Source organism: Trachymyrmex cornetzi, unplaced genomic scaffold, assembly GCF_001594075.2.
Source record: "Trachymyrmex cornetzi isolate Tcor2-1 unplaced genomic scaffold, Tcor1.1 scaffold367, whole genome shotgun sequence".
NCBI lineage: Eukaryota > Metazoa > Arthropoda > Insecta > Hymenoptera > Formicidae > Trachymyrmex > Trachymyrmex cornetzi.
In genome coordinates this window covers 32,030-50,782 of record NW_017298398.1, presented here as the reverse complement: position 1 = coordinate 50,782, position 18,753 = coordinate 32,030, and the positions used below count along the sequence as shown (strand labels likewise).

The window sequence follows — 18,753 nt, the reverse complement described above, 5'->3', positions numbered from 1 at the left end:
CGCCGCGAAGCTCCGAGGAATTCTCTTGGCCAGGAGAAGAAACACGGCCACCGGAGCGTCCGCCGCCAGTGCTCTGAGAGCATCCACGCCTGACGAGACCCCCGAGGAGGACGCCGGCGATGGAAAAGGTATGTTAAAAAAGAAAAAAACAGTTATACTAGATTGTCAAAAAAGTTTTAATTTACTCTTCGGTTTTTACGTACATTCTGAAACAACGGCAATTGTTTCTCGAATAGTAAAGACCATCAATGTTCAATAACCATTCACCATCAGTCTGTTAACTGTCGGATTTAGTCTTGGTACCATTAATCTAGATGGCATCGAGGTTTTATCGCACCTGACATACATTTCTTGCATCGTTTAATTAGGTTTCGCTTCTTGCATCATTTCTTGCATCATTTAACTTCTGTTTCGCTCAATGAAACATTTCTTGCGAGGACAATGATTCGAAATTGTTGAGCAAGTTGAAGCAGCTTGTCATGAGTTCTTCGCATCTAAGGAACTCGAATGATAACGAAACCAAATTCGACAGCTAGCAGACTGGTGGCAAATTGTTATTAAATGATCTTTATTTTGAGGAATAATTGTTATTGTTTTAGACTAAATTTGTACGTAAAAATCGAAGAGTGATTCAGATATTTTGACAATCTAGTACAAATGAAAAGAATTTAAAAGAATCATGCTAATGTTCTCACTGACGGTTTCAGGTAATGATCTGTTGGAGTCGTGTCCCTTCTTCCGCAACGAGATCGGCGGCGAGGGGGAGCGCGAGGTTGGCCTCACTCGCTGCTCTCAGGTTAACGGAATTCACAGACCATCGTTGTCTTACGGTGTCTCCGTCCTGGAGCCCCTACCCGGTGAGACTTTGTGGAAAAATACTTGTCCACTACAGAAACGGCCCCTGCCCATCGAGAGCGTCGATGAAGGGGCCTATTACTATCGGCGATACTTTCTCGGTAAGTAAAGACGCGCATCTCTGCTTGCCTAAATCTTTTGTCGCGAGATATCTGCGTGATTACATGCGTGTATTATAAACGGAAATTTAATTTTTTTAAATCAAAACTTTTGATTTGACGACAAGTCAATTAACACTATGAAATTATAAAATAATTTGCTACGCTGCACTACTTGATAATTGAAGTAAAATATATAAACTAGAAGTATATAAATATAAAAAATTCTACGCAGTCGATTATTCGCTCCAAGTATCTCATGGGCGGGATATAAAGAGAACGAAATCTTGTTGCAGGACGAGAGCATCAGAACTGGTTCGGCATGGATGAACAACTGGGACCGGTAGCTATCAGTATCCGCAAAGATGTCAATCAGTACCGCGTGATCGTGCGCACATCAGAATTACTAACGCTACGTGGCTCTGTGCCAGAGGAGGCCCTCGGCATTAGGCCGCAAGGCCGACCGCCTACAAGGGAACTCCTTGAGCTGGTTGCGCCGGAGGTACAATTGGGCTGTTTGAGGCTCGGCACGCCTGCCGCCGAGGAAGCGCTAGCCAGGTTGGATGAGCAGGGATTGTCCAATAAGTACAAAGTTGGCGTGCTATATTGCCGATCCGGCCAGAGATCCGAAGAAGAGATGTACAACAATCAGCACGCCGGTCCGGCCTTCCTGGAGTTCTTGGACACCATTGGTACGCAATGCTCTTTATTATAACTTTTGCTCTTAAATATTGAAGCTAAAATCAAAATACGTTCCTACAAGTAAAAAAATTAAAAGTACTTAAAAATATATAAATAAATGTTTTGCTATATAAAAATCAATGAAGGTAAAAAAATATTTACAAAACATAAGGTTTGCATTTATATCATGCTTTCACTTTAGCATAAATGTTTAGCGTCTATCTTGTCAACAACATTTGTTCACTTTTATTCATATTAATGTTAAAAATTTGTTCCTTTAATTTTTATAATTTTTACTTATTGTTATCTATTAGAGGATCTACAGCTGGAAAGTTTTCACGTTTGCATTAACAAGCGAGTCAACACAGTGTAACGAGTTGAAGAAGTCTCGTTGAAAGTCGATAAAATTCTCTCGTAAACGCCATAAATAAATCAGCCAGAAAAGCGATTTACACTTGGGTCTTACGTGCGATCCACCAGTCGTTTCGCGGATAGTTTGACTCGCTTTGTCGGCGATTAACCGATTCAATGTCCCGGAATGATTTTGCTTACTGTACTTCGTAACGCTAATCATCCGCAAACTCGCGCGTAATTTCGCGGTCGTTACGTACGGACTATCCGAATGGAATTGTTGTGTTTACGATCGCCTTACTTATTCTTATTAACGATTACTGTCGCTTTCTAAAAGAGAAACGTACGTCCTGTTTTTTTTTCTTCACGCGTCGCGCGTTGTGTTTCGCGTCGCTTCTGTGGGTGTCTGGCCGATGGTTATCTCGTGTTAATTCGTGGACACGATTATCAGCTTCTCTACGTAATTCTGAAAACAACAAACGATTCAAAGAAATTTGTATAAACACATTTTTTCCTTTTTTCGTAAACTTAGATCGTTTGATATAAAACATTGACATGCTTTTTGCTTCTTTGTCTTATTTTGCATCCTTTGAAAAGCTATGATTACGTTTGACAATTATATTTTAACGTAACAACTATGTGCGACCAAATCGCAGAAAATAGGATTGACAACGCCGTTCGACGTGCAAACGTAAGCACGTCCTGAAGACGCGTAATGCGACCGACAATTCTTCGGTGCGCGCCGGGCAATTGAGATAATTGCATGTTTTCATGCCAGGCCAAAGAATAAGACTGCGAGGATTCGAGGGTTACAAGGCTGGACTGGACACCAGAACTGACTCGACGGGTACACACGCTGTAGCGGCGACGCATCGCGGGACGGAAGTCACCTTTCACGTGTCTACCATGCTACCCTTCACGCCTAATAACCGGCAGCAGCTGCTGAGGAAGAGGCACATCGGAAATGACATAGTCACGATAGTTTTTCAGGTACAGTTTTATACCGGCCGTAAATTAAGGCCGCACGATTACGCAATTGTGTAATAATGACTATGCGATGAAACATGAATATGACGCACGGCTCTCTTGCGACTCACTAAATTTATTATTCAGATCCTTCTGCAATAAGATACGTGAGACATCGCAATCGCGCCCCTGTGATTCATGTCGCTGAATATTTAATCGCAATGTATGTCGCGTACTTGTGTTAGAATTTGTGAAATAATTTATTTGCATCCGCAATACCGGTTCTTTAAATTCAGCTAGATATTCAACAGGTGGTTCGCATGTTTTATGTATACGAAAACAGTACGGAAAAAACCGTCTAAAACTATTCAAAAATTTAGCTAGATACAGATCTGAAAATAATTTTGTTGAATTATCAAAATAATTATGTTATAGGACGGTCAAGTTGGTCGCTACAATGTCAAAGCTTTTTGCACCATTATGTTTGAACGGCCGACATAATTATTTTGATAATAAAATTATTTTCAGATTTGTCTAACTAAATTTTTAAATACTTTAGCAAAATCATTCTTTTTGTGTAGTTTAATGCAAGCTTAATTAATGCCTATAATTAATAATTGTTTCTCCAGGAACCCGGTGCGTTGCCGTTCAGTCCACGAAGAATACGCTCCCAGTTTCAACATGTATTTATCATTGTGCGAGCCATAAATCCTTGTACCGAGAACACGCAATACAGCGTAGCGGTGTCCAGGAGCAAAGAAGTGCCCATCTTTGGACCGCCCGTCCCGCAGGGTGCTACGTTCACAAAAGGAAAGGCTTTTGCGGATTTTATGTTGGCGAAAGTCATAAATGCCGAAAATGCGGCTCACAGGTAAGTTAACTTTTTTTCTTTCTCAGTTTTATATGTCGATAAGATTAATGAAATTGAATATATTTTTCACTAGATCCGAAAAATTCGCCACGATGGCCACGAGGACAAGACAGGAATATCTGAAGGATCTTGCTACGAACTATACTACTACCACAGTTGTCGACACAGGCCAGAAATTTTGTAGGTTGAAATTTTAATAAATTCTAGTTTATAATAAGTAATTCATAATGACACAGTGGTAATTAAATTATCGTTTAATTTATTTAATATTAGATCAAAATTATTTTAATTCTTGAGCTTATTGTTTTCTTTTTGCGGAACAGCGATGCTCTCCTTCAGCACCAAGAAGAAGACAACGGTGCGACCGAGACTCTCTTGTGACGCGTCTCAACGCGGCGCGATTTGCTGGCAAGTCGTACTCGAAGACAGCAATCAGAATACCGATTGTTATTTAGGAATAAGCATAGATACCATTGTATTGATCGAAGAGCACTCCAGACAAATAGTATTCGTCACTCCATGCGTGAGCGTGCTCGGATGGCACGCCCAAACAAACAGGTAAATGTCTTGTAATTTTAATATGTCAAATTAATTTATTACTTGCACGCACATCTACTGATTTGAAATTTAACTTCTTAACGTTGATAAAAAAAATTAAGTCCTTCAGTTTTCAATCGTAATAATTTTTTCTCGAGTTGCTTACTAAATCGTGCAACCGCCACTTACCGCATTATTCATGACTAGTTTAAGTATCGTAAAAACGCTCGCGGACGATTGGAAATCGGACGATTAATTGCAGACTAACATTTTTGCTTTGCTTTGCGGTACAGCTTAAGATTGTATCATCATCAAGGCGAGTGCATTACTATACACGTACGCGGTGATTACGGCGAGAGGGACGAGTTAATGGAAATTGTAGCTCGGCTGCGTGCCGTAACTCAAGGCGCGCCAGCCTCAGAACTGTCGTTGAAGAGGAACGGTGTCGGACAGTTGGGCTTCCACGTTCAGCCCGACGGCGTTGTGACGCAGGTCGAAAGTATGGGGCTGTCATGGCATGCGGGCCTGAGGCAAGCATCCAGGTTGGTCGAGATTTGCAAGGTAGCCGTGTCGACCTTGAGTCATGATCAAATGGTCGATCTACTGAAGACCAGTGTCCAGGTTACCGTCACTGTAATACCACCGACCAATGAAGGAAATCCGCGAAGGTACAGAATTCTGAATTATCTTATCCCGGCTTTTTTAGCTTTTAATCGATTTTTGTAATTGTTTCATAAAGAAAATCGAATATAAAATTAACCAATCTTATGATAATTTTCTTACGCTTTTATGAATTCAAGTTTTAACTTTTAAATTAAATAGTTAGAATGACAAAACTAACTAAAAATTAGTTTTAGATTAACTAAATTAAATTATTCGATAAATTTTTCTTTTTTTTTATACGACAGAGGCTGTACGCTGCAAAACTGTCATTATCTGGCGAATAATTACGAAGGGGATTATGAGAATGTAACTAGCGCGGATAACACACCGAGTCAGCAAACAGCGATGTCGCATCAACGGCGATATGAACGATCATTCAGTCCGCCGCGATCGAGCAACAGCTCCGGGTACGGTACTGGATCAAGCTCTAGATCGTTCAACGATCCACGGTTTCCATTGGAGGGTACAATGACTAGCAGCAGTAGCGGACACAGTAGTGCCGATGATCGTTGGTGAGTGATTAACATCGAGATTGTATTAATCCTTACATGGATCATCATAATATTAACAAACCTTCTTTTTGAACTGTCGATCGTTGAACGTACAAAATTGCGTGTAATACCACATTCTTTGTCGAATCCAATGAATATAGATAACCATTTTAGGCTTGACAAACGAATCGAAGGGACCAAAGTACTTCTTGTTTCAGGTACGAGCTTCTGGAACCGCAAGATCAAGACGGTAATCACCGCCCGGACGGCACGCCACCTCCATTACCAGTGCGACAGAACTACCAAGCTGTAACACCCAGCAAGTCCGGCCAGAAGAAAGATAAAACCCATTACGTCAGCGCCAAACAACTTGTGGACAGTTCAAAGCATCGTGATCATAGTCACGAGCATTATACGAAAGAGAGCAATTACGTATCATCAAAAATGATCCAGGAAAACGCGCGACACGAGAATTATCAACGGCAACTAGAAAATGCGCATCGCGGTCAGGATCACGTAACAACGAATTACGTAAAATTGCAAAAAGAACGGTACGAGATCAAGCAAGAAAACCTGTATGCGTCTCAAAGGGAGCTCCATAAGAATGACGTACAACATCACGGCCATCAGAAACTTGGCGCATCAAATTCTCTGCCATTGGCTCATAATGCCGTTTACAGTTTACCAAAATCAGGCAGCAACAACAATCTCGGCAGGTACGAGTACGAGCAATCCGGCGGCAAATATGACTATGAGACGCCCACAAAAGCGGAAAGGAATTCAAAGTACGAGATGCAAGAGGAGAAAGTAATCGAACGACCGACGGTCAAGTATGAGCACGACGTACGAGCTCACGAAAAGAGGATCGGCTACGAGTACTCGGAGGATATTTATGAGAGAAGAAATAGCAAGTACGACATGGAGATGGCCAAATATGAAATGGAATGTCAACATGGTAACGAAAGGAAGCACAATAACGACAGTAACGGAGAACACAATCGAGATCCCATAAAATATGAAATGCCGCATGACTTCAAAGTAGGCGAGAAAGTTACCTGCTTGAAAACCAGCATGTCAGAGCGACCAGTGCCTCACAAAGTAAATGTTGAATACCGACAGTCGAAGGATTTCCCAGCAAGTCTACCACCAGAAATGAGAATAACTGACGTCAATTGTTCGGAGGTGACTACGATGCCCAGCGAGGATGAGCTCTCGAATGGCTCAGGCAGTGTGTCGCCGAGACTGCGACGTGCCAACAAACATCGCGGCGGCAATCGCACCCCATCCAGCGGCAGCTCTAGAAACCAAAGTCCTCGACCCAAGCCTGGTATGAGGAATTCGCACCGGAATTCCGCGAACTTGACATCCAGCACGTTGCAGGAAGACCTCATGAGATTGATCAATCCTGATTACATAGCTGATGACAACCAGATCATTAACAACAATCTCGTGAACAGCGTGATGAGCCCGAATCAAAACTCAAATAAGATGAACAATAATATGCTGGAGATTCAAAACAGATGTAGATCCAGAGAGAACCTGTGCGGCAACAGTACATCTACCTTGAGCGTGTTGCCCGCGAATGGACAGGAAAACGGAAACAATGGCTCGGAAGTGATTCTGACGATGGCCAGGCCAGCCACGGTGATTTCGAACGCCAGTACTGCCTCGAGTCCGGCGCCGAGCGAAAATAAGTTGTCGAAAGAGGAAAGGTGTGGAAAATTATAAAACTTAATGATTAATTACGAAAAATTAAATTTTACTTACACAAAATATAATATACGATTCTGTTATAAATAATAAAATACAAAAATGAAATTTTTAGGTAAATAATTCGCTTAGTAACGTAATAATTTTTCTTTAGATTATCGCCGCGTGTCACGAAACCACTTCATCCAATTATAAAACCGCACAATAATCTAACGCCGATCAAAGACGTAAAGTCTCATAACGACACAAATGTTGACTGTTGGAAAAACCAACATGCGGATTCCAACAGATCGACGAAGCAGCATCCTCAAGAATGGTCCGATGATAGGCTCATCGATGGATGCAATCCAAACGCGTAAGCATATATACAGAATTTGATCGGGCACGCGATATTAAACAGTTAATGAGAACATTGTATCTTTCGCAGGAATCCCGTTTCGGACTTGCAGTCTCATCTATCCACTCTCGAGCTGAGAATGGTGAGGGAGACGCGTCTGCGACAGTCGTTGGAGGATGAGGTGCGCCGATTGCGCGACGAAAATCGACGTTTGCAGGAGTCCGAGAGCTTGCGACTCTCCTTAGAAGACGAAAACCGCCGTCTAAAGGATGAGAATCACGCAGCCGCGCAGCAACTCCGGCGTTTCACGGAGTGGTTCTTTCAAACGATGGATCATCAATAATCAATATAATAATGAATTCTAAATGTTATTTATACGAAGATGAAAACATATCATCACCAATGTTCTTCAAACATGAACTAAACGAGTTATCTTTATGTTAAATCGTTATCAATCAGATCGATAGCATTTACTTCGATCGCGTTTTTTTTTTTCTCGATCGGTCGGATCATGAACATGATCTTTGTAAGTACAGTATTAACGCGACCTTCGCCTAAACGTATAGATGTAGAATAGATCGATCGGAGACAACCGTAGACAACCGTAGACAATTGTGGAGGTGCGTAAACGCTGAGCGAAAATAATATATCCACAACTCTTTCGGCGATCTCTTCAGCATTTTGTATTATATAAATTTATTAGATTCTATATTGTAAAGTATAAGTTACCATCGTACTGTTTCCTCTACTCGAGGATTCGTGCGTTGACAACAGAATTACCATCTAGATCATCCGACAAAGTACATGTCTGGATATTCATCTGTATGAGGGCAACGTGCGTTAAGCAATATCAACGTTTGATTTTATAAAAGCGACCAAATGACCAAATATTACTAGCGAGCTAAGGACCGCTTTAATTCTGTAATTTATTACGCATTTTATATTAATCTTATATACATATAGAGTATTAATGGAAACGTCGCACGCGCTAAAGTGGATATCGGCACAAGAGCGACGCGCTCAGCAAGGAATTTCTCCTTTGAAATAAGTGACGAAGCATAATTTCCACATAATGTACGAAAGTGACGTTTCCTAAAAATCGTGAGTCTATCAATAAAGAGAAATGTGTACTTTAACGATATCTTCATTCCTGAAAAGAACCAAATATAAAGTATATTCCCATGTTTTTGTAACAACAGCTCGAAGAGCACTTTACGTAAGGAGTGGATAGCACGGGGATCAATTGAACTGTTACCACTGGTTAGAATAAAATAGTTTATTGTAATCCACAGAAAAAAACAAGACATTTCCATGATGCCTTAAGATCTGTCTGTCTCACTGTTCTGTCAGTTTAACAATTAGCTGCGATTACACTCTCTTCAATTCGAGACCACGCGAAAACGCTCGCTCGCCGCCGTGTCGCGATACCGGCAGCAGCGACAGTCCTTAATACTAGATCTAGCCAGTATTCAGCTAGAATCCAGACTTACGAAGGATCGGATTATGCGTTTTGTATCCTTATAAAATAAAAAGAAACTACGGCTTTTTACTGCCGCGCGACATCGCGATTCCGGCGGCTTACTACTGGCTGTTGCTGTGTCGCGATACGCCTATCCTTCTAATCGCATTGCGGAAGAATAGCGTAGTATGTTCTCCTTCTTCCTTCGTTCTTTTTTTTTTCTCCTCGTGTTCACGACGTCCGGGCTGAATCCGAACCGTCGATCTCGACGCGATTATCGTTATCGGTGTAATCAGAGACAAGCAAAATATTACTCCATTCTTGCGAGCGTCACGTACATTCTCCATATCTCACTGTCTATTATTTATGCGTTAAATGTGTGTGTATCGATAATTAGCTCGTTTCTAATCTCTATTCTATGTATAATGGCGTCCGAGGAACGCCCCGATTACTGCGCTTTCTGAGAGGAAAGTGATTATGCGAGAGAATATTTGACTGCCTATAATCGAAACACTGTGAAGTAATATTTCACGCAGCTCTGCGTGTAACGCTTACGTCACCGAGGCTCCTCTTCGGTTTTGTTCGCTTAAGTACATAAGAAGTTATGCTTAGCAAGTGTAATTAGTCGTAGAGATGTTTAAACATTCGGACTTAGTTTTACTCTAATAGCGCTTTTTTTTTCCTACATACCTCTAATTAACACGCCCTCACGTGGAAGTACATCTCCATTACGAAGTTCTGGATGAAATATCGTTCGCGCGAATAAATCTCAAAGCGCATCTTACAGGCGCGAAAGGTAATCGACGTGTAACGCTCGGGAAAGAGTCGTACACAATAGTGTCAAAGAACTATTTTAATGAAACCTTACACAGTCATCTGCACGAGAGTTCAGATTCGTAATGTCATTCGTTCAAGAGCTCTTTAACCGGCGAAGTATCGCATCGTCCGTCTGTCATGGAAATTAATAAAGCACGACGAGTCATGCAAATGAGATGTCGTTCCGGCAAGAACGCGAATTTCCGAGATTTCCAATTGCATTCTCTTGCTGATTAAACCTAACATAGGAACGACAATGCAAAATCCGAAGAATGTTTGAAAGATGTTTATAAGGATCTGGAACGTCTTTGTAACATTCTACAGATGTTTGTACTCTCTGTCTCAAGAGCTTCGTCATGTCGTACAAGCCCGAAGTGCCGATTCTATGAAAAGCAATGCGAACAATGGGGCTTCTACTAATCGTGTAAGTTAAACTAGACTCGCATTTAGGATCTCCTTTCGGATTAGAGGCTCGGTGTGAATACGCTCCAGTGTCAAGGAAATGATGGAAACACAAGCGAAATGAGTTGCGCATGATGAAAAGACTGATCAGTCCTATGAAGCATTCATAAAGAAACTAGCGGTGTGTCGTCACAGTATGCAGCATGAATCATGCACGTTCAGCAAGCAGGCTTTATGGCACATAAAGATAAATAAATATACCGGATAAATTCGACAGCAATGGTTCTCACACTGAGAGACAGAAAACTTCCAGGTACAATCCAGACCGTGATAGATAAACTTCTATACACTAAACATTTACTAAGAAAATCATAAAAACAAATATAGACATGAGTATATTTTTTTTAAATACGAAATTTTATATATTTGCAGTTGATTTTATTGACAACTTATTTACTTTCCTATATACTGTAAATTCATTTGCATATTTATCTGCAATAATTAAAAAATGATCATACGATCGTACCTAGAATATTTGTCCTTTGCGATAAAAATTCTCACTGACTATAAGCCTAATTAATATGTTAAAATATGCTCTGACGTATAAAATGATGCTATAAGCAACTCGTTCTTTCTCAATCAATCATCTTTACGATAAAAAGCGAGGCAACTTCGAGTAGTCGTATTTAAAAAAAAAAGAAGAGAAAAAAGAGAGAAGTGTATGGCGAGTACTACCTTCTTACTTAGAATAAAATACGGAGTTGGAAGTAAAAAGGGCACAGATAAAAAGACGGAGATTCTACCATTTACCGTGTACAATTTTTCACTACAAGATATCCCACCTTCACCCCAAATCTATTTATAATAATGAGATGTTATCTCGACGAATTTGAAATGTATTTTCTTCGCAGGAAAGTATAAAATAAAATTCCCGAGAGACCTGAATTGCCCGATTAATTACAGATGAAATAATTTCTCACAGTATTGCTAGTTTCGCAGCTACTAATAAAGATCCATTTCAAATTTATCAAAGAACACGTCGAAACTCGGGGCAAGGGTAAGACATCCTTTGCGCAAGTGTCATAATTCCGAGCAATCGTTTGCGAACGAAGGCGAGAGGACGTGATTGGCAAAGAGGCGATGAATGTCGCGCGACGATCTCATCAGTTTCGTTATTATCATTTTCGAAGAAGTTTCTCAAAGTCGCCATTCGTCTCACCCGCACGCAAGATTTACCTGGTCCGCGCGATCGATGATTGCACACACGGTTGCACTCACCGGACAAAAGTCTACGGAAAAAGTATTAATGCTTTACGATAAGTCAATTAACGTGGCCGCCGTCCCGGCAATCGTTTTCATTCTGCTTTCCTACGCTCGCAAACATCACCGATAATACGTCGATCGGAGGGCACATCCTCCATTAAATACAAAAATACTGTTCTGATGCACCATATCTTCACCTACTATCCCTACCATTATGCACATTATAATCCCTGTAGTCTTTAAAACGCTCCGTAATCGTGGACAAGGAAAGAATACTGAATATAGGGAGGTGTGTGTTGTATAATGTGTGTGTGTGTATGTGTGTGAGAAAAAAAGAATTATATTGCGAATGTACCGAATTTCGACCATGAGAGCTCTTATTTCTGGATGAAGCGCTCATTTCTGGAGAGTCATATAAAGCGCGCAATCTTTACTCTCCTTTATTTCAGAGCCGGTCACACCGACGTTGGTTGCAGCTAATTCGGAGCAGCGATTGTACATGCAGACTATACATGGGTAATGTAGAATATATTACAAAGGATACATATGTACATGAGACTATACAAATATGTAGTAATCAAAAAGATGATTGCTTTAATAAGTCTCGGGAGAGAGCTGCCGCTTGCAAATATCCTTAAGAGTGATTAATAATGATTATGAGATTTGCATTTCAGATCCTTTTTTTTTATAAGAAATCACTGCTCGGAGTCAGGCAGATCGGAATGTCGGTGAAACTCAGTCTCGGTGAGCGTCAAGAGAGCCGCACGACGATACGCATCAAGAGAAGATAACGCTAACAGCAATACTAAATTCATATCAAGAAAAAATAGAGGCGATAACGAAAATTTAACGAGAGAAAATGATGTACAACATCGTTCTTTCCCAGAAGAATCTTGCGTGAATTTTGATACGCGCGCGCCACAGGCGACGGACTGTCATTGCGATATCAGTATTTCATGTTCCTTGATTAAAGTTAATATTACTGTCGTTTAATTAATTTTATAGTCGCGACACGGCGTTCACGGGATCGTATCGCGTCGCTCATTATCAACTATGGTTATTAAATCGTATAATTATATTTATATATATATATATATATATATATACTTTGTTTTATATATATAATATAATATAATATAATATAATATAGTATATATATATTCAGCATCACAGTAAGATAGCGCCCTTCATTATTAAGTTATCGTCGATCAGCTCGGACATTATATTTTCATTCCTGTCAACAACATACTCTACAACAATCCGCTTTAAACATCATCAAAGAATCCCGGCATGCGTCCGGCATGCAGCGAGTTTTACGTACTACAGACAGGCGACGTATCGATCACCTGCGAAAGTTGGGAGAGAGTATTAATTAAAAATCGTAGGATGGATCGTAGAGCCGCGTCTGATTGAAGGCGATTAATAGCTGGAGAAGCGTGACTACTGGTTTTGCGCGTGGGTCGACGATTAACTAAACATGATCATAGTCACAATGCAAGTGCGATCGTAAGGGTCGCCATTCTGTTGTTTTTTTTTCTTCGCGACGGATTAAAAAGATAAGACAAAACGAATACGAATCTCTAGAGCGCATGAATGAAGACGCCACGGACAGTTCTCGAGTCTCATCACCGGACAAGAGTAAACGCATTCTTATATTAAGACGGAAGAGAGATTATGCATCATCAGCGATCAAACGATACACGATTTATAATACAATGATACTAAAAGCGCGCTCCTATTCTATTTTGCAGTAAAACATCATCTGCCACTCAGATGACTCAGATTCAAAGATCAAGGATGATGAACTGTTCGGACGTTCATTCCGCCTCTATCGACAAACAGTAAAATAGAAAAGTCTTACAAATCTAGATACTTAGAGTTATTCCGAAAATAAATAGTTATAAAAATAAGCGAGAATTTTATGCTTAAAAATACCTTAGGGTAAGAACTTAATTAGTTTGCACCACATGCGGAGTGGAATGTGTTTCCCTTACTAGATCGTAGAAGCGTAATTCTAACAGAAGTTCAACTACCAAGTGTAAAAAACATTAACGGCAACTTGTCAATCGTAATTATCAATAGTGCAATAGCTTCAAATAGAAAAAACGTGAATCAATAAATAAGAGTGCAACAAGAGATTATATACGTATGACAAAGTGACGATCGCCGACAAACGCATCCGTCGGCGATATCGTCGGCAAATTGTATAATTCGTAGAATAAATAACTATGCTCCAAAAAGATCGGTCTACCCGCGAAGATAGAGATTAGGTACAATATTCGATTCTTTTTCCACTCTTTTCCCCTTTTATACCGCAAGTCACAGCTCTATACGCACTGTGGAAGAATCAAGAGAAATATTTACAGATAAAAATACTCGAGTCACGAGTTGACGATCAGCGAGACAACGGGGGAGCGACTCTCACGATTCCGTCTATTAACTTAAAAAGTGGGGAAAACTTTTTTGTACTTTTCTACAATTTTCTCTCTCCAATCTACTTTTATACTCTATAGATACTAACGGCGATATATCCCCGACGGTAACGTAAACGTTGTCTCGCAAGGACCCGCGGCGTCGTTGCAAAACGAGAGGAGCACCGTGGAGGGCTTCATTCAAATCAAACGGCACAAAATTCATCACGACGCTCTCGAGTCGAGATTCCGGAGGAGTCCAGCCAAGGAGAATCCGCGTCCCGGGTATCAGCGGGAGACACCGAGAGCGAGGAGGTTGGTATACCTTAATGACTGTTTGCGCAGGCCGCGTCGGATAGCCGGCCGTTTGCGTCTCGCGTTTCCGCTCGGCGAGCACGAGCGGAGAGTTAATCTCGAGAAATGTGGTGGCACTTTCAATACTTTACTATACCGAAACGTCGGTCGAGGATCTTATACTATTCCCGACGCGTCCTCTTGGGACGCTGACTGACTCCTACGTCGTCGCTGCCACGCGACTTCTTACCGATTTGTACCTGGCTCTGCGCCGTGAGCTGCAGCGAGATCGCGTGGGTGTTGAGCTTCTCCGCGAGCAGCAGATCCTTGAGACCCTTCATCTTCTGGCTGTATAGCGTTATCCTCGGCCTTTCGTTCTCGGAGTCAGCCTCCGGGAGAACTTCGGGCTCGACGTTCTCCTGAGAAGTGGAGGGCGCCGGTGGTAGAGCATCGTCCGGCGGCGCGACAAACGGCTCACCACCACCCTGTAGTAGGTAATCTCTGTTAAGTATCTTCTCGCTGCAGGCTGCTGTTAAAGCTTGAATACTGGGATGTGTTGACGCTGAATTAGAGGGGACTTTGGACTCTAGGCTCTTGATCAGATCTCGCGCCGCGTTTCCTCTCTCCTTAGTCTTACAATAGTTGTTATTATTGTTCAAGGTCTCCTCGGGACTCGTCTCTCTCTTCTGTGCCGTTTCCTCCTTCTGCTTGACCTCTGTTTCATAGCACTCTATGACGACCTGAGCGCGTATATTGGCGTCGAATTTTGAGATCGTGTTCACCAGCGGGCGAGCCCAACCTATGTGTAACACAGGAGTATTGGCGCCCTCCTCCCATTGGCAGATACCATCGTAGAATCTCAACAGGTATGCGAAGCAACGTGCTTGTCGTAGTAAACGCGCGTTGTCGACGCGCACCACATGCGGTATCAATTCGTTGGCAATTTCCAGCAATTCCTTGTATATTTCCCCGTCGTCCCGCGAATAATCATATCTGCCGCGCATAGAATTATATTATTCACCGCTAACAAACCGCATATCAATAAAGCATTTAACATATTCACTGTCACTCTCCAAACGCAGTTTCAGCGAACTCATTAAGAATGTAAAATAGATTTTTAAAAACTCATACGTCAAATACTTACTTCCGCAAAACATCCGCGGCATCGGCCCACGACGCAAGCGCGTTTACGTGTAATTCATGCCGATACAGATATCCACCTTGATAGGTGTAAGGATATACATGCGCGTTTCCATAGTATTTTCTTGCTGATCTTACAGCTTCCTACAAAAATATGTTCAGAATAATTATGTACATGTATTATATCTGCAGATAAACAGCAGGTCTTTCTATTTTTATTCCTGCACTAGAATTTTCTCTCTCGCTTTCGCCCAATATCAAATATACCAATCTCACTTTTTAAATTTCAAAAATATATACTAGTTTAGTCATAGAAAACAAACTTAGTGATGCTATTTGATACTTTAATGTCGCAAACCTGAAAGAGGTCTATAGGTGGTGGCCTTCCAGGCGTAGGCGCAGCCTCTTCCAATTCAGCCAAATTACCGAGTGCCATAGGATACTTTGCTAGATGGCCTAAGTCATACAGCAGCCACAATAATTCCTGCTGGAGCAACGCCACTTCGACCGCGTCGGTAGTCGCATTCAGACTAGGATTTATAGCCGATACTATGGTAGCCACTTCTAAAGCACGACTGCATACCATAGCTTGCCCATTTAAATACAACCACGATCGAGACGCTACACCAGGCTCCACTGGTTGCCCGCGTTTATCCTCGTTTCCCTTACCTGGTAATAAATTGCAATTACCTCTTACTCTTAATTTTTGAAGTCGCAAGTAGAATTTAATAAAAGTAGAATTTAATAGAAGCAGTGTAAGTCGAAAGCTCTAGGTTTGAATCTTTCTATCACTTTGCATGTATCAAAGAATTTATAGAAGCAAATATTATATTGTAATAAGAAAAATACTTTTCTTAAAAAAATCCAAAATTACTTGGTATAAAGTTGTGGTACTTTGTGCCGATCAATAGTCTCCAAAGAAAAAATATAAAGTATATTTAAAAGAACCTATCTTGGATATCTGATTAAATTGTGGTCTTTCAATCCCGACAGTTGAAAGTTCTAAAAGAAGGAAAGAATAGACCTGTTCTTTGTTGAAGAACTCGCTGAACTGATGATGCATATGTGCAATAAGTTAAAGTGAAACAAAAATAATTTGTTTCATCTTCTTCCAACCATTAGGATTGAAAGGTCATAGTTTAATTCGAGTAACCAAGATAATTTTTTTAAATATATAGTTAATATTTTTTCTTTGGAGACTATGGTTGGCACAAAGTATACCACAACTTTACACCTAATGCATTGAGACTTTGCACCACATACCATGCCATGTAACCTCCGCGGTCTCCGTGCCATCTTCTCCGTACACCACCCACGCATGGTCCTCTGACATGGCAAGATGCACATCCTTGAAACCTAGAACCTGGCAACCAGCCACCACAGCGAAGGCGACTCCGTAACAGTCGAGCTTGTTCGCCGTTAGGTAACTGTAGAGGCTTTGCAGATGCGCCCGGTCCTTGTAGTAGCTTCTGGTGAGGGAATTCCATATAACGTCCGACACCTTTTTCACGAGTTCCCTGGTGGCGTACTTGGTGTCGTACACGGTGAGGTCGACGGCGCCCTTGATCACCGCGTGGAACTTTGTGTACAATGCCTCGGCGATGTGGTACTCGACAGGCGGCAGCTTCGGCTCGTCGTAGACGGCGTTCTCCTGGGGCGTGAAGACGCGATTGCACGTCAAGGAGTTCTCGACTGCGCCGACGAGGATCGAGAGCAACGCGAGGTCCGGCTCGGCGCTGTTCTCCAGCTGATTCTTGAAGATCTGCACGATCGCGGAGATGCTCCGGATCGGGAACAGGGCCCTATCCCTGTCATGAAAGCCCGCCATGTCGCGCACGAAGGCCCCGCCGAACTTGGGAGGTTGGACACCAACGCACGTTACGTTACGCACGCAACGACCGTCGTTGGTAGCGGCGGTGGCGCGGCGGCCGATCTACGACGCCCGTGTGAGGCTCGTCATACCGCTGGCCGTTTCGGCGCACGGCTTTTGACAGAAACCAGAGACTCGGGGACAGAAACTCGCGACGCAACGCAACGGGCGGCCACGTCGGGCCCGCCGACTCCGTCCGGCCAACGCGCGCGCGTTTACTCCGCTCCGCTAGTGAACGTTACCCGGCGTTGCGCGGGTCCTCTCCTCTCGCATCACCGCACGACGAAAGCCGCCAGGCAGCGACCGCTCTCTCTCTCTCTCCTTCTCCTTCTCACCGTCTCCGCCTCCGCCTCCGCCTCGCCGCCCGCTCGCTCTCGCTGACTCGCTGCTGGCCGTTGCGTGTCGTTGCGACGCTGCACGGGACGTACGACGTACGCGGTACGGATGGCCGTCCAGCGGCGCCGCGCTCCTCCGCTCGCGAGTCGCGATCGCGATGAGCCGCTTCTCGCTCGGCTCGGCTTGCGATACTTGCGACAGGAGTCAGCAGTCGCGACTCGCGACTCGCCTTTCGTTTCCACTCGGTCGCCACCGTCGCGCCGCACTACGAACGCCGATGGAAACCGACGGCATGCTTCCCGTAGGCGCGATGTCTAATTTTTTGACGCGCAATAGACACGGAAAATATATACGTAGGTATACGCGCGCCGGCCAATCAACCTCCCGCTTTTTCGGAAATAATAGATACGTGCCGGGGGAGATTGATTAGCGCGACGTCCAGCGCGTTCCGCGTGACTCGAATGTCGTCACGCCAATTATTTCCATCGTAACGAACCATGATAAAACCATTGCTTTTTGCACTGTCGAGCCAAAATTGGAAGCGATAAAATTTACAGATCTACCTCTCGCACGTGAAAAAGTGAATTGGGATATCTGCATTGTAGCGAATAAATCTAAAAAGTTATTCCTGCATCAAATGGAAGCGAAAAACTAGGAGTAGATTTTATATGATACTTTGACATTTTGCACGGTATGACAAAAAAATACAATTATATCACTTTACATCGCTACGATCGCTACAAATAAAGACAGAAATCATTTTTGCATTTTAAAGCAAAAGATGAAACTGGTATAACTTTACCTCATTTGAAACTAATCATTTTATGCGTTTTAATATTTTTTAGTTATAATTAAGTATCCATCGAATGCAGACACAGAATAATATAATCCATTTTAAGAAGTCAGATTTAAAAATATTTTTATTTATTTCTCAATATTCATTGTTTTTTACGTATGTCTGCTTTTATATATTTTGCTTAAAATGAATATTGACACAGCAAAATTCATTTATATGTAGAAAATCCTTATTTATATTTATTCACTGTTTACCTCCCACTTCAGGAAATCCAACACTGTCTAGAATTTGTACAATAGCTTAATTCAACATTACAATGCAATGTAAATTTATTTGAAATATATATTTTAAATATGTACATTTCTTTACACAACATCTAAAATAATAACTAGAATTTTATTCTTGA

The 18,753-nt window shown here is 42.0% G+C and overlaps 2 protein-coding genes and 1 pseudogene across 3 annotated transcripts in view; 2 read left to right on the top strand and 1 right to left on the bottom strand.

Annotated features, from left to right (window-relative positions):
• LOC108763553 (signal-induced proliferation-associated 1-like protein 1) overlaps positions 1-8,731 on the top strand; it is a 77,594-nt gene extending 68,863 nt beyond the window's left edge. The window contains exons 4-15 of the mRNA XM_018511295.1: positions 1-128; positions 708-956; positions 1,250-1,645; positions 2,764-2,975; positions 3,581-3,822; positions 3,896-4,002; positions 4,146-4,380; positions 4,653-5,027; positions 5,268-5,534; positions 5,732-7,225; positions 7,378-7,578; positions 7,651-8,731. The exon at positions 1-128 is cut by the window's left edge and continues 23 nt beyond it. Of these exons, the coding sequence (XP_018366797.1) occupies positions 1-128; positions 708-956; positions 1,250-1,645; positions 2,764-2,975; positions 3,581-3,822; positions 3,896-4,002; positions 4,146-4,380; positions 4,653-5,027; positions 5,268-5,534; positions 5,732-7,225; positions 7,378-7,578; positions 7,651-7,903 (4,159 nt within the window). The 3' untranslated portion in view covers positions 7,904-8,731. The remainder of the gene's footprint in view (positions 129-707; positions 957-1,249; positions 1,646-2,763; positions 2,976-3,580; positions 3,823-3,895; positions 4,003-4,145; positions 4,381-4,652; positions 5,028-5,267; positions 5,535-5,731; positions 7,226-7,377; positions 7,579-7,650) is intronic.
• On the bottom strand, positions 1,968-17,384 carry Mnn1 (menin 1). 2 transcript variants are annotated; one of them, XM_018511293.1, is made up of 5 exons: positions 16,609-17,384; positions 15,704-16,014; positions 15,350-15,489; positions 14,456-15,198; positions 1,968-2,451 (listed from the first exon to the last, which is right to left on the bottom strand). In XM_018511293.1, exons 1-5 carry the CDS (start codon positions 17,171-17,173, stop codon positions 2,303-2,305), a joined length of 1,908 nt encoding a protein of 635 aa, XP_018366795.1. In that variant the 5' UTR covers positions 17,174-17,384; the 3' UTR covers positions 1,968-2,302. The 2 variants fall into 2 exon arrangements, with proteins under 2 accessions (XP_018366795.1, XP_018366796.1); XM_018511294.1 differs by having other exon boundaries at positions 2,339-2,451; positions 14,466-15,198.
• LOC108763546 (uncharacterized) lies at positions 17,172-17,856 on the top strand (annotated as a pseudogene).
• The last annotated feature ends 897 nt before the right edge of the window (positions 17,857-18,753 follow it).